Source organism: Eucyclogobius newberryi, unplaced genomic scaffold, assembly GCF_026437365.1.
Source record: "Eucyclogobius newberryi isolate DKJ021-1_F unplaced genomic scaffold, fEucNew1.0.hap1 SCAF_1, whole genome shotgun sequence".
Lineage (NCBI taxonomy): Eukaryota > Metazoa > Chordata > Actinopteri > Gobiiformes > Gobiidae > Eucyclogobius > Eucyclogobius newberryi.
In genome coordinates, this window is record NW_027315723.1 from 31,069,010 (window position 1) to 31,094,208 (window position 25,199).

Consider the following 25,199-nt stretch of genomic DNA (forward strand, 5'->3'; position numbering starts at 1 on the left):
GATGTGTTGATTAATTTGTTCAACAACAAATTTTATTTGCAAGTTTTCTGTTTTATTTAAAGAATTAATTTGTTAGTTTTTTTTTAAATAGAATGTTTAAAATACATTTCAAATAAATAATTGTGTTATATCAATGGAAAATATTGATTGTTACTCACTTTCGTGTTTTGCTATGCAATTATGAAATTGCTATACAAATTTCGAAAAATTAACGGATTGTTTAGCAGCACCGCTATACAAGTGAAAATCCTTAATCTGAGCCCTGGGTTGAGACAATGAGGAGACACTGGGGAGGGTTCAGGAGCTTTTATTGAACCTCACAGGTACACACAGATTGCTTTTTGTTCAAATGTTTGAATACATAAAAAGTGATTTAAACTGACCAGATATAAAATCCCATTTTCTTTACAAACCATTTGGTGCAAAAAACTTGGGACAGATTTAGAAAACATCAGCTGTTTCTCCAAAACATTCTGTAGCTGCCACATAAAAATAATGGAAAAAAAAAGCAGGTCTGCATAGATGCTGTAGACAATCAGTGTAATCTGGTTAAATGCATTTTGCAAGCTTGTGACATTGTAAAGTCAATTATTTTATTGGTCAGATCGTGTTTGATGTTTCTTCTTGTTGACAATATAAACAGACAATGGTAAAAGATAGTAGGTGCTGGTGGGCAGGATGTTCCTATTCTGCCCCACCCTGGGCCTCGGGAGCAGACGTCTTCACTGCTGCGGAGTCACCTCCTGTCTTGGCCTCGTTGTTTTCCTGGCCTGGTTTGCCTCCAGCCTGTGGCCGCCTGTGGCGGTTGTTGACATTGCGCCGGTAGTGCCTTCGGTGTTGCTGGTTGTCACTACCTTCACCCTGGTTCTCCTTGTCCTCTTTGCTGTCCCGCACCGGTCTGGGACGGGGTGGACCCTTTGGTCTGAAGCCTCTGTAGTTCCCCACTGGTTTGTTGCCCTGGTCTCCATCTCCCTGGTTCTCAGCGCCTTCACCTGCCTCATACACCTCTCTGTGTGGTGGGTTGGTGTGTGGGGGCCGACGGCCGTATCCTCTACCTACAAAGTATGGTGGGTAACGCCTTCGCTCCTGTGGCTGCCCTTCTACGTCTTGGGCATCTTCAGCATCTCTGTTTTTGTCATGGCCTCCACTGCAAGGCTTGCCCTCCCCGTTGCTCTGGTAGTACTCTGGGTACTCCCCGCCAAGTGGTGGGCCCCTCCTCCTGGGGTGCCAGTAGCGGTACTTGTCCGCAGCATACTTGCTTCCCTGGACAGAAACACGTCCAGGGCCAGTGACATTAGCTGCTTCAGTTCCCTTTTCCCCCTCAACAACATCAAATTCCACAGTCTCTCCATCACCGACACTGCGGAGGTATTTCCTTGGGTTGTTCTTTTTTATGGCGGTATAGTGTACAAATACATCCTCTTTTATGTCATTCCTACGGATAAAACCATAGCCATTCCTGACGCTAAACCATTTGACTGTTCCCAAAACTTTTGTTGCGATGACGTTCTTTTCCAGCTTCTGGCTGGACGGGCTCTCTGCATTGGTAGCAGGCGGCGATAATGCCTGCTGTGTCTCGACGTCACTGCTCGTGGTTACTACTTGGCTGTAAATGGCTTCTCTGCCAGTGCCAGTGGCAGGCGGCGATAATGCCTGCTGTGTCTCAACATCGCTGCTCATGGTTACTACTTGGCTGTAAATGGCTTCTCTGCCAGTGGCGGCGGCTCTCTGCTGTGTTTCCTGGTGCTAGATGGTAACCTGGGCAGGCGGTGGTGGGGGCTACTGCCTTCAGGCTCTTCTTCTTCTTTGGTGTTTTATGGCAGTTGGTAGCCAAGTGTTACATTACCGCCACCTACTGTAGTTGTACCTCTTAGACTTTATTCTTCTTCTGTAGTTGTTACTGTTGTAGTTGCTTTTCTTCTCCTTCTTTGATGTTCCTCTACTTGTTTGCTATTTTATGGCGGTTGGTATCCAAGTGTTACATTACCGCCAGACTTTATTCCTTAGACTTTATTCCAGTTGACCTTCTTCCACGCCAGACTGTATTCTTTAGACGCTATCCCTATCCAAGTGTTGCATTAGAAATACCCTTAACTTCAAAGCACATGTGATGTTATAAAGCACAGTGATATCATGAAGCATGCTGTCGTGCAAAGTGGCAAAGGAGGAAGAAGAAGACCCCATGTGCTTGGACATCATTTGCTTTAAACTCGTGGGCTTTGAACTCCTGTGCTTCTGAAGAATAAAGTCTGAAGAATAAAGTCTAAAGTCTAAGACGTTCCTTCTTCGTTCTTTGGCAGAAGGACCAAAGAAGAAGAGGAAGAGTCAGCTCTGGAATAAAGTCTAAAGAATAAAGTCTGGCGGTAATATAACTCCACTGGACGCTCAACTAAATACAAGTGTATGGAAAACAAAGAAATTACGGGGCCTTTCAAAGTGTTCTCTTTGTGTGCATAGTTTTTTTCATTTACCAGAAAGAAGAAACTGCATAGTGTGACTTATTTTGTACATTTTCTCACAGATAAGATGTAACATTCTGTAGCTCCTGGCAAAGTATGCTGTTTGAATGATTGGAATAGGCGATCCAAATTATTATTATTTTTTCTCTAATATTGCATATCAGATGTAAGAGAGCCATGAAATTGTGTAAAGTAGTATGGGTAGCCGCTGTTTGCCATACAACACAGTAACTAAAGCATTAGAGATTTGCTATTTGACACCTGCCATAGTAGAGGTGGGATTAAAAACATCATAGTAAAAAAAGAAATAAAAGAAAGATAATCATTCACATAAAGGCATAAAGTTTAGGTATTAAGTATTACTGCTTTTAAAATGTATTTTCGATCAAATCAAGGTTGAAATATGCTGACTGAAGGCTTCTAGGCAGAAAACATTCATGAATTAAGTGTATTATTTATGAAATTGTTTATTGCTATTTGACAATTTGATTTAATAATGCTGCAGTCTTTGTTATAAAAGGTATGTTTGTATGTTTTAGTCTATATACTCTGGATAGTGATGATTACAAAACAATTACAATTATTTTCAATAGTTTACTAGTCACGATTATTTGGCAGTAAATCAACCACCTGTTGCTACAGATCCATGAGGATAACTGAATACCTGCCAATCAATGCAGAAACACAATTATAAAAAGATTATGGTAGTAGGTTTTCTATTGCACTGAATAAACTGATCCCGCCTTAAACCCTCTGCATCCTTTTTTCTGATCTCCCGCATTTTCTCTGTTCTATTTCAGTGGCTTTTTGTTTAGCTTCAGGACTAAAATGAAGCGGCAGTAAATGTCACGTGGAACACTTGACCCGGCCAAACCCTGAACCCCGCTCCGTGTGACCTCCAGCTCTTATGTCATACCGCTTTATCTTTGTTTGCACCGTTATCCCCCAATATCAGAGGTGCGAAGTGCTGTGGTGACGTGGACACTGGACTCAACACTAGTAATAAAAGTGTCAAGTGCCTGAAGCTCTCTGCGCCTTTGTGTTAATGTCCATTCACAGTTCATTGTGTGTGTCGAACAGGTAAGAATAGACGCCCTGCTTGAATGGAAGTGAATCCAAATAGATAAAACACGGGGCGAAATGTCAGCCGACTCAAAATAGTAATGGATTTTCAATGTCTAGCTACAGCATCACAAGATATTTCCATCTGTCTTTTATTGGATTGCACAACAAATCATGTGCCAAGGTCTAAAGAGCATGTTTTAGAACAAAGCTTTAGGCCATTTCGCTCAGCTGAGGTTTGAGTTTTCGCACATGCACAATACACAAATAAATTACTTCTCCTTTCTGCTTCGGTTTAAAACTCCTCATATTCAAACAAAATATGGTATCAGGGTCATATAAATACATTTTTAATTCAAGATCTTTTCAGAACATCCAGTTGATTTACATAAAAGGGAGAGATGTATCCATGAGATTAAGAGTGATGACGATTTAAAAATAGCAATAAAGATTTTTTTTTAAAGTATTATATATTTTGAATGGTCAAAAGGTAACCGTAACCGTATGTAAGGAAGCTGGCACCTAAGCCTGGGCGATATGGGGATAAAATCGAATAGTAAGGTGATCCATGTGACATTTTTTTAAGTTATTGCAGCTTTACGCGCAAACATGGACTCTTTTCCCAACCCACTCCCTTTATTGGTCAACTTCTGAGAGAGAGACAAGTGGATTCAACCAATTCCCTCTTATAAGAAGCAGATTACATTATTAAAGGCGATATAAAGCGTGCAAATGAATCGTGATGAAACCGAAATCGGCATCTGACGCAATGGACGATTTTTCAGCGATTTGAGAACGCAGGCGGAAGTGTGCATGCCACTCCTCCGTGTGGACTGATACAACACACAAGTGCGTTTGTTTATTAGCGCGATGGATCGCATCGCATCTCTCGTCTCCCGTAGATTTCCGTCTTCTTATGAGCCAGCCCGAACAGTCTTTCTCCGTCTTCATTTTGTCCCGTCCACTGAGGGAACTATATTATGATAGATCCATGCGCTTAGGCACGCGGAAACGTGCTGCTCATGGGGACGAGCCACACGTGGCTGCAGGTGAGCGGCAGGTGCGTTTTATGATTGATACGTGGCAGGACTAATCGGCAGTCCACACCACGAGCAAATGAGACTCAGATTTGGGCCAAAAAAATCGTCCATTCAACCTTTAAGAAAACTGATATAAAATGGCTGAAACCTATAAAAATAATTATCTATGAGTTCTGGAGTAACAATATTTCTACCCAATAATCACAAACTGTTTCAAAAATTCTGCTTGGAAGTGTGTAAAGAGTTTTGCTTATACTGAGGAAATATAATTACAGCGCTTAACCCTGACTCAGCAATCCAAAACTACATCTGACTTTCAGTTTTCAAAATTCTGACAGCAAAGCCGCCTTTGAGGAGAAGATTCTACACTTCACTATTGCATTTTCAGACAGTGCGTACAAAAATAAATCCATGAAAGTTTCCCTCTGATGCCTGCACTTTCTTATCCTAGAATGGCTCTCGGTCCTGTTTGGTAATGCTAACTCCATGCAAACTCCAGGTCTAATCCCTAATCCGACATTTTGATCCAGATCTCGACATAAATCAGCTCAGATTGGTGATCCCGTTTCGCCCCTCGTCCGCTCCTCCAAACCACAAGGTACAGCGCCGAGCCGTTGGATGAGAGGAACGCAAAAGTGATGGCGAAGCTTTTTTGGCTAATCGCGTTACGGTAGAAAGAGAAATAAATAAATAAATAAAACAACTCAACGCACACAAACGCACACGGTCCCCTAAGTGTATTAACCTTTTGGCTCCTGCTGACGAAGACCCAGGCGTCAACACTTTAGTCAAGGTCGAACTCAAAGGCGTTGGCGCTGATATAGAACTGTGATGAGGGGAGGAGGGATTTCAGGCAAAGCTGTTATAATGTGCTGAGTAAGAATTACAAAAAGGATTAGAGCTGATGCTGGAGATTTTCAGTTTTCTTGTTTACTTCCTTTTTTCTACATACACAAACACTCAAAACTGTAATAACTCTTGATTGACAATGTAAAAAAGTAAATATATTTCAGGCTACTTTCCTGGTATATACTTTTTGCCAAATGTCAGCAATTTGTAGAGTCTTTTTCTGTTGTTTTATGCTTTATTTGACAGGACAGTGAAATGAAAGGGGTGAGGAGCAATCATGTTACCCTGAAGTACACAGACTAATCAGAACTTACCTGAAATTGTTTTGTTTTTTCCCTTTAAAGTTTCTCAGATCATATCAAACTCCAAAGTCCAGTCCTGAAAAGTCTGCAGTCATTTATTTGTGTCCAAACTTCTGAGTCCACAGGGGCTGAGCGACTGTTCCAGCCGTTTGGAGTGACCTCGCTGGCAGTGCAGGTCTGGTCCCTGCAGCATCGCCTCTTTATTTATTTATTCCCTGTTGCCCTGGAGGCTGCCGCTCAGAGTCTAAGGAAGTGTGTTCATTGGGGTAGTGGGTGGGAGCCGCAGTGCGTTGTGTTCCAGGCCTTGAGGGGACCTGAAGCCCTGGTGAATAGACTTGTTGTTCTGCTCAAGGGTGTGTGGATGATTAATTAATACTGACGCAGCACTGAGCCAGAGGAGAACCGCAAAATACAAGTTATGTGGTGGGTATTTAACCATTTTGAGCAAGATCATGAACAGTGTGGGGACTATTAGCAACAGTCTAATTGAGACATTAGGATGATCTCAGTAAGTGTTGTTTTAAATTTAGTTTAAGACAGTTTCCAGAATATCATACATACTCTACAATTTGTATAGTGCTTTTCATGACCCTCAATGACACTTCACCATTCAGGACAGAGAGAAACACAAAAGAATAAGAGGCAATAGTAGGGGTGGGCAATATAGATAAAAATTGAATATCTCGAGTATCCTGACAACATTATTCAGTTGATATTATGTCAATCCAAAAGAAGTGTATAAAATATATATATTTTAAATGTAAACTAGTATTTTAAACAAGATGAAGTTTAATTATCAGACAAATTTGAAATGTATATAAATACATACAATTCGTATCACCATTATTTTTTAATATAAATGATTTGTCAATTTTCCATATCTTTAAAACAATATTCATTACATATCCATTATCTGAATGGACCAAACTAAATCAGGATCAAACCAGGAGAAAAAGCAGGGATTGTTAATACTGGCCAAAACCCAAACAAAACTGGGGACAATGCAGAAGTCAATCAAGTCAAAACCAGAAATAATAAAAGACTAATCTGAATCAACCAAAGCTTTCATTGTGAATTCTGACAAATATAATTGCAAAAATAAAATGTATTTACTTGTAAGATAGGTTTGGGTACGATACCAAATACAATCCATTTGAATGTCATACATTGCCGTTCCAGCACTGGTTTCCATGTCAAGAGAGATGCTCCGTGCACTGCCAGCAACACAGGAACCAAAGGGAGGGCGACGGCAGAAATACTCAATCTATTTCAATTACCCAAAGCAAATATCTGATCCAGACACATGCGGGGCCAGGACTCCTTGTCAAATTACATCAGCGGCTAAATGAGTTATCTGGAAGCAGGACGACAACAAAAATATTAGCCTTCCGCGCGGTGGGCGATAAATGCGTTTGTAGCCCGGGCGGCAATGACAAGAGGCTCCCAAAACAAATGTATCCAAGTGACAAGACGGGGACGAGCGCCTAAAAGATATCAGTCCAAGTCAGCCGCAAAGACAACTCCAATGTCACCATTAAGCTCGAGTACTTAAAAAAAAAAAAAAAAAAAAAACGTGCCCAACCAATGGAAGGATTACATAAGCAACGTTATGAAAACAACTACATTTAAACACAGCAAAGCACTCATATAAATGCAACAAACCAAATCTGATGAGTGACTGGAGACCTGTGCCTAGCCTCTCTTCAAAGGCAATACTGGAGAATAGAAACGTAAGTTAATTCCTAAATTGTTGTGTCCTCCCCAAAGTCCTTGAGCAAAAGTGGACGACGTTACAAAGATCTGATTAAAAAGCTCAATCCCTCTCTCTGCCATTGATTTAACAGTTCAAAGCCACTGCACTCTTTCAGACAGTTTGGGCAAACTCATTCGGGATGTACAGCGCAGATAAACTAGAGAAGAGTCTTTTTAAATTATATTAGCAGCATTGGCCCAATCCGTCTTCTCTGTAAATGAAGACCAATGTCGAAAATCAAGGGCACGGTCCAAAACAGGCTCAGAGGGGGCCAGCTGGGGGACATTGAGCGGTGGTTAAATAGACATCTGTGTTGGAATCAAACCAACGACCGAAATCACTTCTGGCAGAGGCGTGATGGAACCAAACCCCAGTGGATTTACACTTAGACCAGTGGATTAACGTCAAAGTCGAAAACATTTGTACCAGTAACGCTTTAGAATGAACGCCGGGAGTTATTTAAGAGCCAAATTAGCATTTGTGCAAATATTGACATGGAAGGATATGGCAAATGACAAAATGAGAACGCAACAGTTAAAGTGGTTTGGAAAGTGCAGTGGAATGTCTGAGCCAATGGCAGACCTGGGAGATCAGGGAGCGCCTGCTCTTCATGAATTACCATTTTGCACATTGACGGTCCGTCTTTGCTCATTTCCAGTTCAGAATGACTCAGCAGTTTGTGTCTGTCCACTAGTTTTCACAAATCTGTCGATGAGTCTCCATCAGGCATAACAAAGTGATGTACTTCATCAACAGGGGTCAACAAACACATTTGTGCCCATCCCAAACCTGGATAAAGGGTGGCATCAGGTAAACACTGTGGTAGGGATGATTTGTTTTGGTTTTTGAGCTGATACAGACATTCAATGTTTGGATGTTGATTTTATTTGTGTTGATTTTATTCATGCCTACCGTAGTTGCTTTTATTGTGTTTTATTGTTTCTAATTTATTTTATGGATTTATTTATTGTGTTGCAGATTTTATTTCACTTTGTTGCAGCACTTTGGAAACAGCTCTGTTTGTAAAATGTGCAATAGAAATAAGATTGCATTGGATAACCAATATTCGCTGATACCAATATTTAGACTTTAAATCCATTGTAAGATTATAAAAAAAAAATATCTGAGGTATAAAATTATTTATAGCATGATTGCATAAACATAAAACCATATTTATAGCATAATTGCTGTTTTATTTTCATTTGTACAAATGTATGTTCAAAAAGACCAATCTTGACACATGACAAACTGGGCATGGCACATGTGCACACAGACAGGGAGTGGTCCCAATGATCGTCCGATTTCAGTATATTGGTCGTTACAGATACTGGAATCAATACGTCACCCATCTGTTTTGTAGAGATGCTGCCATTTTCAGTACAGGCAGTGGTACTCGAGAAGGGGTCACAAGAAGTCCGAGCTTAGATAGATGGAGGATAAATGTTACGGCATCTGGCATAATGGTAACGCGATTAGAGAATAATGGGAAAGTAAAGTAGTTTGTCACAGAAACCTCAAATATGATACACAGCTTGGGTCAATCAGGTCCTTTCAGTTTTAATTCAACTTCTAAAACATCTCCAAAATACAGTGTCGCCCCGCTGTATCATATTTGAACACTCTATGTCATTTCTGGTGGAATAAAGTGACAGAAGTGGCTGCAGCCTTACTCGAGAGAATCATGAGCCATGGAGAGTGCCAGCGAGGAGGAAAAGCCCACAGGAGACGAGGCTCAAAAACAATATAAGGGGGAAAAAGGATCTGAGCTCTGGAGGCGACTGTGGCAGCACTTCCATTCATCCTCTTTCTACAGAACTGCGGGGCTCTCCGATAACCTCTGCTGCCGCTGACCCACCTCGACAGATAAACACGCCTCTCTTCAGAACAGCTCTGCCCGCTCTGTCCCATTCAGATGTCCACACGGTAAGGAGGAGGAAAGAGAGAGACGTCTTCAAGATTAAAGCAGGCACTTCAAAGACACCCCTTCAAATATAAGATTTAAGCACTATAAAGTAGCCATGAGTCAAAATAATACCAATATCTTCCTTCAACAGCTTTTTGCCATAAACCAGTGACATATAAGTCTGATCAGGTTCATTAGGTCTTCACGTTTGGGACTCTTATTGTCAGACCTGTAAAACTGCATCTGGTTGGCAGAGGTTTTTTGTCATTTGTGCCATAATGACAACGCAAGGCTACATTCTAGCTACAACATCTGGTGGTTTAATGAGAAGGGGAAACAATCATAATATGGTTGAAAGCTCCTAAAAGTCCATTTTACATAATAAGTCTCCTTCAAATGAACTCATAATAACAACAGTGACAGTTCTGAGGAAGACAGCAGTCAAGGCCTGAAATACAGGTCTGATGATAAGATAAGATAAGATAAGATAAGATAATCCTTTATTGTCCCACATGGGGAAATTCCATTGATGCAACGCAGGTAGATACAGAGGTAGATACAGAAGAAAAGAACAAATAAATTACCAGCATTTTGTTTGCACTTGGTTGAGCTTGAAATTGAGTTTGAACTGTTTATCCAGCGTTCAGAGCAGAAGTCAAAAGAGATACAGTACATGGCCAGTCCTTTCAATTCCACCCACATGACAGAATCCTCGTCCGTATTGACCATTAGTGGACGCCGCCTGGCAGAGTGCACACAGACAGACAAGCACGTAGCCTGAAGGGTTTACTGCAAAGCTGAACACAGCAGCGCTGGCCTTTGGTGTGAGAACAAGAGTGGAAGAGAAGAGGAAAGACTGGGCAGCAGCCTTTAGCTTGTCAGACCTCCTCTGAGGCAAGTGGCAAGGCAAGTTTATTTGTAGAGCACAATCCGTACACAAGGCGATTCAAAGTGCTTCAAACAACAGGAAAAAAATCACCAAGATATGACCGAAATCACAGAACCTTAATTTATTTTCATTCAGTTTAACAATATTGCTGACATCACACATATTGTCCGTGCTTAGTGATCTGCCAGAGGGAAAGACAAATCTATTGGACCACACTGGCAGACACTCCAGACACTCTTTCCCATATTCATTTGACATTGCCAGCGTGACATCGCTTTTAGATTGATTCTTTCCCATGTTTGACCGTCCCTAGACGTCAGCGCGCTATCTGCCTCTGCACACGTCTGTGGTGAGCGTATACATCTTTTTCGACGACGCCACCTTATGTGTGGCGCTTTGTATCTTTAACAACAGACCCATTCTCGTCTGCCCCTCCCTGAAGTTATTATGTCGAGCGGAATTAATTACATATTCAATTTTAGTCCAAGGGTCACCGGGATCACAGATACCACACAAAAATAATTTAAAAACTGCTTTAGAGGATGACTTGATGCGTTACATATAGACCCTTTAAAAGACTGTGATTTCTAAGAAGCTAGGATTAATCTCAAAATATCACAAAAGACTTAAAATCACTGTCCTTTAGATCTGATGTCAGTTGATCAGTGAAAGAGTATTATTGACTAGTTAACTTTGCCTCCTTTATTCCAGACTTTAGAACAATTTGATGACAGCGTATTTTAAGCACAGGGTTAGATAGATAGATCAACAACTAATTTATACTAAAACTAGTATCGAAATATTGTCGTAGTGACAACGCTAGTAATAGATTGTGAGTGGTGACTTTGAATTTGCCGAATGTTTCTCCCCACGTCATGCATTACTGTCTAATAAAACCTATATTAAAGCCATAAATTGAGTGAGGCATGAATTAGGCCTGGCTCACAAAACAATTGCCTTTTTTCACCATTTTCCGACTACCTTTGTGTGGAGTTGATTCAGCTGTTTTTGCTTTTAAAATGTCAGGTCATTTAATTAAAACTTTGTCGAGATCATAAGCAATTTCCAAATTCAGCCCTCAGTGCAAAGTCTGCTCCGTCTCATTGGAGAATAACGACGCGGCTGCTCATTTAAAATCCCATAATGTCAATCGGAACGCAGCTTAAGGCTAAAGAGAAAGGTCCCTCCCACCCAGATGTGAGAGACTTCCTAATGAGCAGGCAATGCGAGTTCTTCCAGGGGATATTTAACATTTCAGTGTCGCGGTGCGTGACATCTGGCAAAAAGAGGCCTTCAGTGCATGAGTTCAAGTGGAGGGTTAATGAGCGAGCTCAGAAAGTCCACTAATTAATAAATGTGCATTTATTTTGGCTGTACAAAAGGTTGGGCCGTATTGACAAAAATGAATCTCTCTGTATATTTTTTGCATCTCAATAATGATATTCAGACAGTATTACAACACAAAGCATCATCTAAATCTGCCTGTAAATGTCACATTTGACGTTCGAGTACCAAGAAAAACATGTAAATGGACCAGAAAATGGACCACAAAAGGGCAGGAATATCACTTAATACTCTTTTTTGGAAGACTCTAGATGTTTCTGTTCATTTTATATTGAATCAGTTCGTGCTGCTGTCATTTTTAATAGCTTTACTGATAGGATGTTTTACTCGATATTCACATTTTTAAAGGATCGGCTGCCGGCTCCTTATGAGACCTTCTTGGTTAAATTGCTCTGATGTGGTCTTTTAAGTCCAGATGTATCCACCGTCTGCTCCCGGAGCGGACAACAACACGAACAGAGCTACGAGCGCACTCACTCGTCTTCTAGTTAAAAACATCATAAAGGTTCAGAGCCAAATGTGGCATTTATCAGCCGTATGAAGCGCTCAGACTGAGACAAATGGTTTCCGACTGCATCCAAAGAACGCACAGACTTCACTCGTTTACAGGTACACACACGCTGGTGATTTACTCATTAAAAAGCAATAATTAATTTTGCTGAGAAAATGTGCTTTTTGAAGCTGTTCAGTTATCAAATGGCTGTGTATGGAAAGTAAAACTGTAAAGCAATTAATGGTCAAGTTGCGTTTGAAAGTGGCACAACACAAACACTGTAGTCGTCCTTGCGGCTCTTTTCTGCACGTTTTCCTTCCAGAAACTGTCCAAACTGCTCAGAGGATTAAAGCCTGCTCCTATATCCACTCCGCTGGGCTTCACGCTGGGCCAAATGCACCGCTGCATGACGTGGACATGAACGACAACAGTATTCATTTAACCCACGCGGTTAATTGCACATCAATGGCTAAAATTGGCAAGGAAACTCCACTGATCCTATAAAGTAGATAGATTTTGTCAAATTTCATGATATCAAAGTAAAAATTATAATAACGCATGTATATTTAATACAAACATTTATTTATTTATTATTATCAAAAGAAAAAAAAATGTACATAAAGTCAATGCGTATCTGTGTCGGCAGATGATCAAATCTCCTGATCGGAGCAACTGAGATGATCCATTTTTGATCTGAACAATGTTTATCCATTGTCCAGCATCTGACTTGTATCTGGTTAACATGTGGTATCTTCAGTTGGATCAGTCCAGAGTGATCATGTGGCCTTATACTTGCTCCATCAGAGCAGAATGAAGTAAGAGACAGAGATCTGCATCTATTGTTCTACAGCAGCGTGTGATCTGGAACCAAGACAAAATCCATCTTCTCTTCACTTACAAAATCAATGTGTTTTTGATATGAAGCGTGAGTCAGAATTTAATAAATGCAGTTTGGATTGGATTTCAAGTTGTCAGAGGAGGTCGCCACTCCTTCCATAGAAAATCAAAAATGGGTTTTTATTTTGCTTAAAAACTACACATTTTGTCTCACTTCAGTTGCCAAATAACTCATTGCCAAATAACTCGTCACCAGTAACGCTCTGCGGGGTGCGCAATCTAAAAAACACATTTCCTGACTCAAACCTGAAAAGAAATGTAAAAGTTGCATCTTTGATTAAAAAATAAAAACCCATTGTTCAGCATGTGTTCAGGATGTGTTCAGGATGTGTTCAGGATGTGTTCAGGATGTGTTCAGGATGTGTTCAGCATGTGTTCAGCATGTGTTCAGGATGTGTTCAGGATGTGTTCAGGATGTGTTCAGCATGTGTTCAGCATGTGTTCAGGATGTGTTCAGGATGTGTTCAGGATGTGTTCAGGATGTGTTCAGGATATGTTCAGGATGTGTTCAGGATGTGTTCAGCATGTGTTCAGCATGTGTTCAGGATGTGTTCAGGATGTGTTCAGGATGTGTTCAGGATGTGTTCAGGATGTGTTCAGGATGTGTTCAGGATGTGTTCAGGATATGTTCAGGATGTGTTCAGGATGTGTTCAGCATGTGTTCAGCATGTGTTCAGCATGTGTTCAGGATGTGTTCAGGATGTGTTCAGGATGTGTTCAGGATATGTTCAGGATGTGTTCAGGATGTGTTCAGCATGTGTTCAGCATGTGTTCAGGATGTGTTCAGGATGTGTTCAGGATGTGTTCAGCATGTGTTCAGCATGTGTTCAGGATGTGTTCAGGATGTGTTCAGGATGTACTCAGGATGTGCTCAGCATGTGTTCAGCATGTGTTCAGGATGTGTTCAGCATGTGTTCAGGATGTGTTCAGGATGTGTTCAGCATGTGTTCAGGATGTGCTCAGGATGTGTTCAGCATGTGTTCAGCATGTGTTCAGGATGTGTTCAGCATGTGTTCAGGATGTGTTCAGCATGTGTTCAGCATGTGTTCAGCATGTGTTCAGGATGTGTTCAGCATGTGTTCAGCATGTGTTCAGGATGTGTTCAGGATGTGTTCAGCATGTGTTCAGCATGTGTTCAGGATGTGTTCAGCATGTGTTCAGCATGTGTTCAGGATGTGTTCAGGGTGTGTTCAGCATGTGTTCAGCATGTGTTCAGCATGTGTTCAGCATGTGTTCAGGATGTGTTCAGGATGTGCTCAGGATGTGTTCAGGATGTGCTCAGGATGTGTTCAGCATGTGTTCAGCATGTGTTCAGGATGTGTACAGCATGTGTTCAGGATGTGTACAGCATGTGTTCAGCATGTGTTCAGCATGTGTTCAGGATGTGTTCAGGATGTGCTCAGCATGTGCTCAGCATGTGTTCAGCATGTGTTCAGGATGTGTTCAGCATGTGTTCAGGATGTGCTCAGGATGTGCTCAGCATGTGTTCAGCATGTGTTCAGCATGTGCTCAGCATGTGTTCAGGATGTGTTCAGCATGTGTTCAGGATGTGTTCAGGATGTGCTCAGGATGTGTTCAGGATGTGCTCAGGATGTGTTCAGGATGTGTTCAGGATGTGTTCAGGATGTGTTCAGGATGTGCTCAGCATGTGTTCAGGATGTGTTCAGGATGTGTTCAGCATGTGTTCAGCATGTGTTCAGGATGTGTTCAGGATGTGCTCAGGATGTGTTCAGCATGTGTTCAGGATGTGTTCAGCATGTGTTCAGCATGTGTTCAGCATGTGTTCAGGATGTGCTCAGCATGTGTTCAGCATGTGTTCAGCATGTGCTCAGGATGTGTTCAGGATGTGTTCAGCATGTGTTCAGCATGTGTTCAAGATGTGTTCAGGATGTGTTCAGCATGTGTTCAGCATGTGTTCAGGATGTGCTCAGGATGTGTTCAGCATGTGTTCAGCATGTGTTCAGGATGTGTTCAGGATGTGTTCAGGATGTGTTCAGGATGTGCTCAGCATGTGTTCAGCATGTGTTCAGCATGTGTTCAGGATGTGTTCAGGATGTGTTCAGCATGTGTTCAGCATGTGTTCAGGATGTGTTCAGGATGTGTTCAGCATGTGTTCAGCATGTGTTCAGTGCAGACACACTGAACACAGTCAATCCTCGCACTCGCAGCAGAGCGGAGCCTCCACTGACATCGATCTTCTGTCAGGAAACAGGAAGTACATGAACATCCTCTTCACACAAGATGAACAAACATCTACAGCGTTTAGAAACACTATCGATGTTCAGGCAGCACCAACGCACCGTTAACACTGAGGCTGGACAAGAGGTCAAAGGGGACAAGAGGTCAAAGAGGACAAGAGGTCAAGGAGGACAAGAGCGGGGAGAACTTTTTTTTCAGAATTCATGGTTTGACAGTGACTTCACCAATGAGCAGAAATAAACATTAATTCAGTCATTTTCTGCCCCTTATTCCCATCAGGGGCCGGCCCGTCACACGGATTCAAATGTAAACAAAGATATGCAAAAGAAAAAGAAGGAAACGAGAGAGAGAGAGAAATAAACAAACCATTGCTTATTCAACAAATACAATATACACAAAAATACGCTTTTATTTATTTTAAACCTGTTAGATAGATGTGCCATTATTCATAAATCCAGAAATAAAAACATGATAGTATAGATAATAAATAAATAACACATGCTCGAAAGTGTGTAGAAAGACGTTTAAAAAAATATATAAAAAATAAGAAGAAGTTTGTGATACATTTTATATAATATGTTAGGTGGAAGAGTATGTTGCATGTGCTTTGCAGCAGTCTTTCGTGTTTAGCAGCAGGAGTTCAGGTCATAGAGTGCACCTGAAGCTAGGCGTTAGCATTAGCATGTCTGACGAGAGTCACGGGAAACGCAAACGCTACAAATGGTTAAACTTTGCTATTTTACAAGCGCTGAAACTCACTAATGTGGTAAAAACCACCTCGGGCTTAAGAAAGAGAGAAACAGAGAAAGAGAGAAAGAGAGAAAGAGAGAAAGAGAGAAAGAGAGAAAGAGAGAAAGAGAGAAAGAGAGAAAGCGAGAGCCGTGTTGCATAATATTGTAGGTCAGTCTAGTCGCCTCGTCATACATCATTCTGAATCCTGGTTGGAAACAGACTTGACGACGCCCGGGGGCCCACGGCGTCTTATTTACTGATGGGAAAAGATCTGCCGACCGGAAACTATTTACTTTTCCTATGGCGCGGGCAGCAGCCGTAGACGCAGAGCGCAACAGCTAATCCAACAATTAGCATTCACCGCCACTTGCCTTTGCCACTTCCTCTCCTCTTGTACGTTTGCGCAATACAAAACCCGCTAATGAAACAGAAGATGGAATGTACGCACAGCTCGATTGAATTCCCTCATTAAACGTAATGATTAAAAACGAGGACTTGAATCTGCCGTGTTTCATAACGGGACGGGCCCGAGCGCGCGGGACTTGGCTTTTCTCCAAACGGGTTTCAGGGGCGATCTCTTTTATGAACATGAACCTCTATAAAACACCTCGATTTACCTTGTCAAACGCGGGCGCCGTTACATTAGACCATTTACGGGCGTGTCCTGGGGTCTGATCCTCTTTGTGTAGGTCGCCAGTCATTAGTGGCGATCATAACGACGGTCGGATCAGGGCGGAGGCATTGTCTGTTACAAGTGTGTATGATGCAACACACTTCACACAACATTGAACATTACTGCGATACACGATATGGCTGTTTAAGTAATGCGATATCGATATTACTGCAATACTTCAACATGCTTTTTGATAGAATTGTTTCACTTGTCTTAAAACTACCGTATTTTCTAGGCTATACGTTGCACCTTTTTTCATAGTTTTGGCCGGGGTGCAACTTATACTTATATTTATATACTTATACTCCAGAGCAACTTGCAACCGCATTTCATACTCCAGTGCAACTTATATATGTTTTTTTCTTCACTATTACGAATTTTTTTATTCTTTGATAAGCCAATATCGCAATATCGCTACTTGTAAACATGACTGATTATAGCCTTATGCTAACATCCCTGAACAGCAGGCTGAGAAATAGATTTTCAAAGTTAGGGCCCCCCAAGCAATTTCAGGGGCCCACAAGCGCGCGCGGCATCGCGGCGTCATAAGAACAAGATAAATGTGTTGTTTTAAACCTGGTTATTAGCATGTAAAACAATTTAAAGTACTTTTATCTTTTATTTGATATGAAGAGCACAAATACTGAATCATATAAACCAGAGATCATGATCTTTAAAACTGTTTAATTCAATATAATAATGTTTCTTAGATACAAAATAAATACTGTTTACAGCATTTGACACAAGGAGATCTTATGAATATATGAAATCACGTCCTACAAAATAAACTACTAACATATATACATTGCCCCGAAAATTAGACCGAGCATTTCCGAGGACACGTGAACGCAACACCAACGCCGCACGCAGCGCGCACCGCCAATGAGAAGCGAGAAGACGTGCGAAGTTGGCATGTCTGTCAAAACTAAACTTAAGCGATGAAAATGCCCCGAATATGGCCAAATTACTAGTTAAATCTTGATTTTTTTCAAGGAGGGGCATGGCGGGCCCCCTCCTATTTCAAACCGCGGGCCCGCCGGAGATTCAACTGCTTGCGGGCCCCGGGCCCCTGTCTATTTTGCAGCCTGAACAGGCAAACGAGGATAGTATCACGTTAGTACAACATTCAACAATTAACAAGCCGGAGAGTGACAGACAACTTATAGTACAGTTATTCTAGGTGTTTTAGCTTGGTGCACTTACAGTTGATATAGAGTTTGAGTTAGGATTAAACATTTATCTCCAGACTCGAGCGCCGTGTCAAAGCAGGGCACATCTTTAGCAACGCATCAGGGTTGGGTCAGTGCCTTGGCAGAAGCCTGTGGTCACCGAATACTGCATGAGTACTTCATTCGTGAAAGAAATGTGCCTCTGCGGAGCATTTATTGCTGTACAGTTTAAAACTAACTTTGAATTCTACAACAATGAAAACTCTTTGAATTGTTTTCAAGTATTCAAACATCATCTTTAAATAATTTCAGACAGCTATGAATAAACAACAGCAGAAATGCTCACAGGAAATGTTACTGTGGTTCGGTTTATCAAATTAAATAAAAAAAGATAAAAAAACATGTCACAATTGCAAAACACAAGAGAATTGACAAAAGCAGCATCTCATCAGAGAATCCACAAATAAGAGCTATAATAATACTGTCACCAACTCCACCAAAGACGCTCACGAATAATCCTTTTACGGCGCTAATCCTGGCTTTAATTATGCGCTTTGTATAAACTAAAAAGACACGCGTTTTCATTAGGGTGATCGCAATGAAAAGGTGCGACAACAGGAAGTTTGCAGCCAAAGTAAACGAGCCCGCGGTGGCAATTTGTGAGAGTTAATTACACAGTGTTAATTACACAACTGCAGCTCAGAAGTGACACCTCCAGGTTTCCTAAAGAGCCAAGAGTTATGTTTATATTTACAGGGGGCTTAATAATAGAGGCCACGTGGGGGGGGGGGGGGGGGGGGGGGGGGCAAGAGGCTGTTTAAACGTATATCATTATTATCATGCCACATCTGAATAACGCTTACAAGATGGAGAAGGATATTTCAAGCGATTAGACAGAAATGGGTAAATGGAAGAGGACGTTGCGCGCCTCATTGGGGTTGATAATAAAGCACTGACGATATAATAACAGACATCATTCATTCATATTGTGTAGTTTTGTCTGTTAGATGTGGTGGTGGATACTCACTTTTCAAGGACGTGATACAAAACATTAAAGGTGTTTTGTTACAGTGTAAAAAAAGAGAGACCACCCGTTTTTGCAGAGTTTGAATGACCAAATGAAACGATCACCTCTGCCTGAAGAGACACGGTATGAAACATTATGAAGGGAATTAACTAATGGGTTTAAAAAAGGGAATAATAGAAGCATCATTCCAATAACTCTGAATACGGTGCTCTTTAAATGCTCTTTACAGCTGTTTGAGAAAAATGTGTACCGTATTTTCCGGACTATAAGTCGCACCAGCCAAAAAATGCATAATAGAGAAGAAAACATATATAAGTTGCACTGGAGTATGAAATGCGGTTGCAAGTGTGAAAATAACAATTAATATCACATATAAGTCGCTCCGGAGTATAAGTATATAAGTATAAATATAAGCACCCAAAACTATGAAAAAGGTACGACTTATTGTCCGGAAAATATGGTAAACAAAACTGGAGGATTTTCCCTTTTCAATGAGAACTAGGGCTGCACCGTTTGGGGAAAATATTGAATTTCTATGTTTCCGCCAAGTATTGGGTTTGTGATTTATGTTTCAACAAAAGCATTCCGTTCAAAGTTCACATTTCAAACACGTCCAGGAGAATTGACGAAAGTGTTTAACAGAATAAGGCCACACCCACACGGAGACAACGCGGCAATGGGAAAACGTTACTACACGTGACGGGAAAAAGAAAAAGACTGCAGCCGGACGTACTTGAACGCAGTATGGTGACATTTGTTGTTGTTGCTGCCAGAGTTCGCCGCACGCGTCGTTAAGAAGAGGCGGGGCAGTGGCGCGACCTTAAAGTGAGGAAGGCAGCAGGACCTGACGGCATCAGCCCCAGGCTCCTTAAGTCCTGCGCAGATGAGCTGTGTGGAGTTGTGGAGCATGTCTTCAACATGAGCCTGAAGCTGAGGGTGGTACCACAGGTCTGAAGACCTACTGTCTGGTACCTGTGCCTAAGACACCGCGCCCCAAAGACCTCAACAGCTTCAGGCCAGTGGCTCTCACGTCCCACCTGATGAAGACACTGGAGCGGCTAGTCCTGGACCACCTCCGCTCCACCGTGAGCTCAGCCATGGACCCACTGCAGTTTGCATATCGGCCTGGCATCGGAGTGGAGGACGCCGTCATCTCCCTGCTGCACCGCTCTCTCTCTCACCTGGAAAAGCCTGGCAGCTCTGTGAGGATTCTGTTCTTCGATCTCTCCAGCGCCTTCAACACCATCCAGCCGCTGCTCCTGAGGGACAAGCTGGAGACGGCTGGTGTGGAGTATGACCTGGCAGAGTGGATCCTGGACTACCTCACAGACCGACCCCAGTTTGTGAGAGCCCGGAACTGTGTGTCTGACACTCGGACCTGCAGTGTGGGGGCGCCCCTTGGCACTGTCCTCGCGCCCTTTCTCTTCACCCTTTACACTGCAGACTTCAGACATGACACGGACAGCTGTGTCCTGCAGAAGTTCTCTGACGACTCTGCCATCATCGGACTCATCACGGACGACGATGACGCGTACAGAGTACAGAGGACTGGCGCAGGACTTTGTGGACTGGTGTCAGCGGAACCACCTCCTCATCAACGCGGGGAAGACCAAGGAGATGGTGGTGGACTTCCGCAGACACCACCCCACTGCCCCCTCACCAGTGAACATCCAGGGACGGGACATTGAGAGAATGGACTCATACAAGTACCTGGGTGTTCATCTGAACCACAAACTTGACTGGACTCATAACACAGACAGGAAGAGCCAGAGTCGGCTCTACCTCCTGAGGAGACTCAGGTCTTTTGGAGTGACAGGGCCACTCCTGAAGACCTTCTATGACTCTGTGGTGGCATCAGCTCCTGTACGGTGTGGCCTGCTGGAGCAGCAGCATCACAGAGAGGGAGAGGAAGAGGCTGGACAGAGTCATCAAGAAGTCCAGCTCCGTCCTGGGCTGTGCTCTGGACTCGGTGCAGGAGGTGGGGGACAGAAGGATCCTAGCTAAATTCACATCTATGCTGGACCATGAGTGTCACGCCCTGCAGGACACTCTCTCTGCTCTGGAGAGCAGCTTCAGTGAGAGACTGATCCACCCTCGATGTGTGAGGGAAAGGTTTCGCAGGTCTTTCCTTCCTGCTGCTGTCAGACTTTAAAACAAACACTGTTAGTACTGAACACTCGCAATACTGACCTAACCATGTGCAATTCTGTCATATGTGCAATTACTGTGAAGTTCATGTGCAATCTATGTGCTGTCGTGACACATATTCATGTGCAATTACTGTCGTGATCACATGCAATGGTATTTATGTATTTATTTATTTGTTTATTTATTTGTCTATGGGAGTTTTTTTTTTTTTTATAGGAGATCTTCTACTGAAAGTGTTTTTCAGACTTCCTATAAGTGATCTGTTCTTCTGTATCTGCCTCTGTATCTACCTGTGTTGCACCAATGAAATTTCCCCATGTGGGACAATAAAGGATTATCTTATCTTATCTTATCTTATGAAGCTGCCGTTGCGATTTGCCAACTGCGTTCATTTCAATTACGATTTTGATTGTGATTAATTGCGCAGCCCTAATGAGGACCATCTAGAAGCAACTACCTGTTGTTTCTCTGACACGGTGCAATTTCAGTGTGAGAGAAGGGACAAAGTGGGCGGAGCAGCTCCAACTAAAACATTTCCTCAAGGTTGAAAATACTACAACAGGAGAATTACTTGTAGATCCCTATTTCACGCATGAATGGATCTGATCTGAAGCAGGTTTTACTCCACGCCGTAACACACACCACGCAGCAGCTCACACTAAACATTCACACTGAGGATTTAATTAGGTGCAGAGAGGAAGAAGGTGGTATCCACTTAGAAATCATACTGCCTATTAATCCAATCAGCTCAGATAATTGACTCGGTTAATAAATAAAGAGGCTCTACATAAAGACGCAAACACAACACCGTCTATACAGTGATCAAAGGTTTTCAGTGATGAAGAAGGACAAATTGCGTCGACAAAAACAGGGGCGGACTGAATTGGTTGATATTCATTGTCGAATTGGCTTGTGCCGTTTTAAATTAAAAGGCATTATTTGCGTCCTGCTGCAGTGATTTCACCGGCGTGTTCTTCTGTTTTGAGGAAATACTGAGCCCACACTTTACTTTAGTTATATCCTGTGGTTTATTTGCCCATTGAAACGTCTTCTCAGAGTAATTCAAGTGTTATTAGAAAGGACATCATTCTGCCTGGTGCCCGGGTGGTCTGAGCAGCAGCACATATGCCAAACAGACTGTGCAGCCTCAGCATTGTCAGGTCACTTTGCCGAATATCTTCCCTGATCTTCTCCCATAATGTATACAATATTGCCCTGTCAAAAATAAGGTCTATCATAAAAATATATATGAAAAGCCTTTAAGAAAAGAGCAAATGGAGCTTTAAAAAGGAGCAGCTGAAAATGATGCAAATCTTAAGCAGCTGAAAACAAGCTGACCACGCCGCAGAGTGAAATCGATCTTGGCTCTGAGTTGTAATGGAGTGGGTTTTTTTTTCACCCCCTTTTGATGGCTGATTCAAGATGTTTTTCTTAAGTATCCATGGCTTGCCACAAACAACCAGCCACTGCTATTTCTGGCACAAACAGCCAAGGAGAAGAGACAGAAATGAACGCCGCTGTCGCTGACCTCATTAACAGCCCCGCGAACTGACCGGCAGCACACCAACACAATCTAAATATGATAACGCTGACATTTGGGAGGGCGCTGGAGATGGATGGGTCAGCTGAGGGCCGCGAATGCAAAGGCCAAGGCGGCTGGGGGATGAGTGGGAGCAGGACTCACCAAACAGATTGCTGGAGTGGCCTTGCTTGGAGACGGGCCGCAGCTCATTGGAACCCCAAGCGTAGCGCCGGTAGCTGTCCCAGGCGTGCTTCATCATCTGACGGGGAGAACAGAGAGCAAGAGCAGAGTGTTAGAGGGCAGTCAACTACAGCGGCAAACTATTAAGATGTGTCCATGCCGCGATAAGAAGACCAGGGGAAAGGCCACTTCAAATCAAGCCAAGTTTGATATTGTACAAATATTGTGAAAAAAGATTTGGTGTCTTTTTATATACATTTTTGAGAAGGCTTTACTAGGTGACGTGTGCTGCAATTTCCCATTCATAGAAGAAACAATGGTAACGCAGTACAAATACAGTAGAAATCATCTAATCTGAACTAAAATTGGTTTTACAGCTGATACTTTCCGCTTGTGGTATTGCCATAAACATATAAAAGTATATTTAATCTGCAACCAGTGTTTGATGTTTTATCAGCAGAATCAACAAGTGACATTTAGAAGCCAAACATTGTCATAAAATTAACCAATTCAAGTCTCAGTATAAACATGTAGGAAACACTGCTATAGCTTAAACAACCTTCAACAGTATCAACAAGGGAAAGTACAGTTGCCATCATAACTAAGGTTTTTCCAATACCAGTTTTAAAAATCAGATACTTTGCTTCAGAGTAGGCGTCGATCCTGATACCAGTCTGATACCATAGAGTTGCAGAAAAAGAGCCCCTTAAAACACTCACGGTGATAAAATTGTACAAAATAAAGTGGAACAGCATTACTGGGTGTTAAAAACCTGTCTGAATGAATACGTTTTGAGCCTTGATTTAAAAAGGTCCAAGTCTGTGATGGCAGCAAACGTAGATAGAGGTAAAGTACTTTTACTTTTCTACTTTCTACCACTGATGTGTAGAGTAAAAACAACAGTGAGCTTTTACTCCAAAGGCTAAATAAACACAATCAAAGACAGTAATATAATAGACTTTTCTTTCTTTTTTGGAGCTTTTATTGAGCGTCGTTTAACCAGAAAACTTCCAATGAGATTTAGAATTTCTTTTTCAGGGTAGCCATGGTCCCAGAGGGGAGGAGCTTATAGTACATGTTTTTAGTGGTAGAGGAAACCAGAGCGCACACAGGAATAACATGCAAACTCCACAGAAAGTCCTGATGCGACCCAGGAGTTGAACCTACGACCTTCTTGCTGTGAGGTGAGGTACTAACATTCCCTGGCATGCCGTTTGCTTTGCCGCATGTGTGAAAAATCATACATGGATAGTCATATCTATGTCAACGTAATAACATGTCCAACAGAGATATCCCAGGCAGAATCAATAGGTACAAATCAATAGATAAACAGCGCAACAAAACACAAGATAAGTGATGGTTTCTGCCTCATAATTTCAGGTACAACCTCAGGGCTGTTGTCGTGACATCTGTGGACATAAAGCTTTATGGCAATCATAGAACTGACCTTAAAACATTGACCTGATGCATCTTTCAGCGGGTCATTCCTTCTTCAACATACTGACTCACGCTATTCTGGCACGTACATCCCACTGGAGCTGCCTTCATTTCTGACTTGCTTTGGTACATCGATCATGTGCTTATGTTACAATGCAAAAAAATAATAACGCTGATTACAAAACATGCATAATAAACTGCAGTGTGTCCCAGGCGAGAAAACTCTTACACAGCGTTCGATATCTAACAACAGCGAAGTCAGAAGTGTCATGGATAGGATGCGTACCGCTACGACGGACCGGATCCGGACTTGTTAAAACGTTTCGGTTCAGGTCCAAAAAAAAACGAAACCCCGGTGATTCAGTTCTGGACTCATTAAAAATTTACCACTCCCATTCTATAGCCTTTACGTTCTAGAATCAAAACCATCTGAAACCTTCCATAGATCGCGAAATTCGCGCTAGAAAAGACGTAAACACCGACATCGCTGTCAATGGCCCGGAGCCATCAGCGACGCACGCGTCTTCCTCGCGGCAGAAGTTGAAGCCGGCGCAATGACGCTTGTGCCGCTCCGTGAGTTAGTTTAAGACGTTAAAGGAGCGGGTTGTGCTTTGGTTTGGGTGTAAATATTGTAACTTCTTACTCAGGTCAGTAATGCTGGTTTAGTGCTCACAAGTTGTCACTTTATTTCTTGAACAGAGTTGGTTACTGTTGGCCGTAACCATGGTGATGGAACAGGAACATCAAAAACCACCTCGTCTCCTGAGCCCGCTCTTAGCTCTGCCCCAGAGACCGCGCACGCGCACTAGAGACTAGGGTCGCTACAATGTGAATAAAATAACTGTTATGTTGTGATGTAGCATTTATTTAGGTGGGTTAATGTGCAATATACATATTTATACATCTAAGTAAATACTAAGTCAAAGAAATATTGTTTAATCGCTGGATTCATTAATTGGAGCTTATATTTTGTAATAGAATTTGTATTCTACAGTTGTTGAATATGGTCTTGTGTTTAATGCTGTTAATATGATGTATTGTGTGTAGTGTAAAATATTTTCATATTCTATTTTTGATACTGCTAAGTTGATTGATTTATAGTGGTTCTAGTTGACTGTTAT

General features: G+C 42.1%; 2 protein-coding genes across 2 annotated transcripts in view; both read right to left on the bottom strand.

Annotated features, from left to right (window-relative positions):
- Positions 1-25,199, bottom strand: part of man1a1 (mannosidase, alpha, class 1A, member 1) — a 143,408-nt gene that overhangs the window by 84,117 nt on the left and 34,092 nt on the right. Inside the window, exon 2 of the mRNA XM_072443547.1 lies at positions 22,624-22,720. Within this exon, the coding sequence (XP_072299648.1) occupies positions 22,624-22,720 (97 nt within the window). The remainder of the gene's footprint in view (positions 1-22,623; positions 22,721-25,199) is intronic.
- Positions 616-1,791, bottom strand: LOC140358610 (Y-box-binding protein 1-like). Its single transcript, XM_072443564.1, has one exon. The coding sequence runs from the start codon at positions 1,678-1,680 to the stop codon at positions 685-687; it is 996 nt and encodes a 331-aa protein (XP_072299665.1). The 5' UTR covers positions 1,681-1,791; the 3' UTR covers positions 616-684.

Excerpts from the sequence above, each read along its gene's own strand:
- LOC140358610 (XM_072443564.1), bottom strand. The coding sequence starts at position 1,680 with ATGAGCAGCGATGTTGAGACACAGCAGGCATTATCGCCGCCTGCCACT.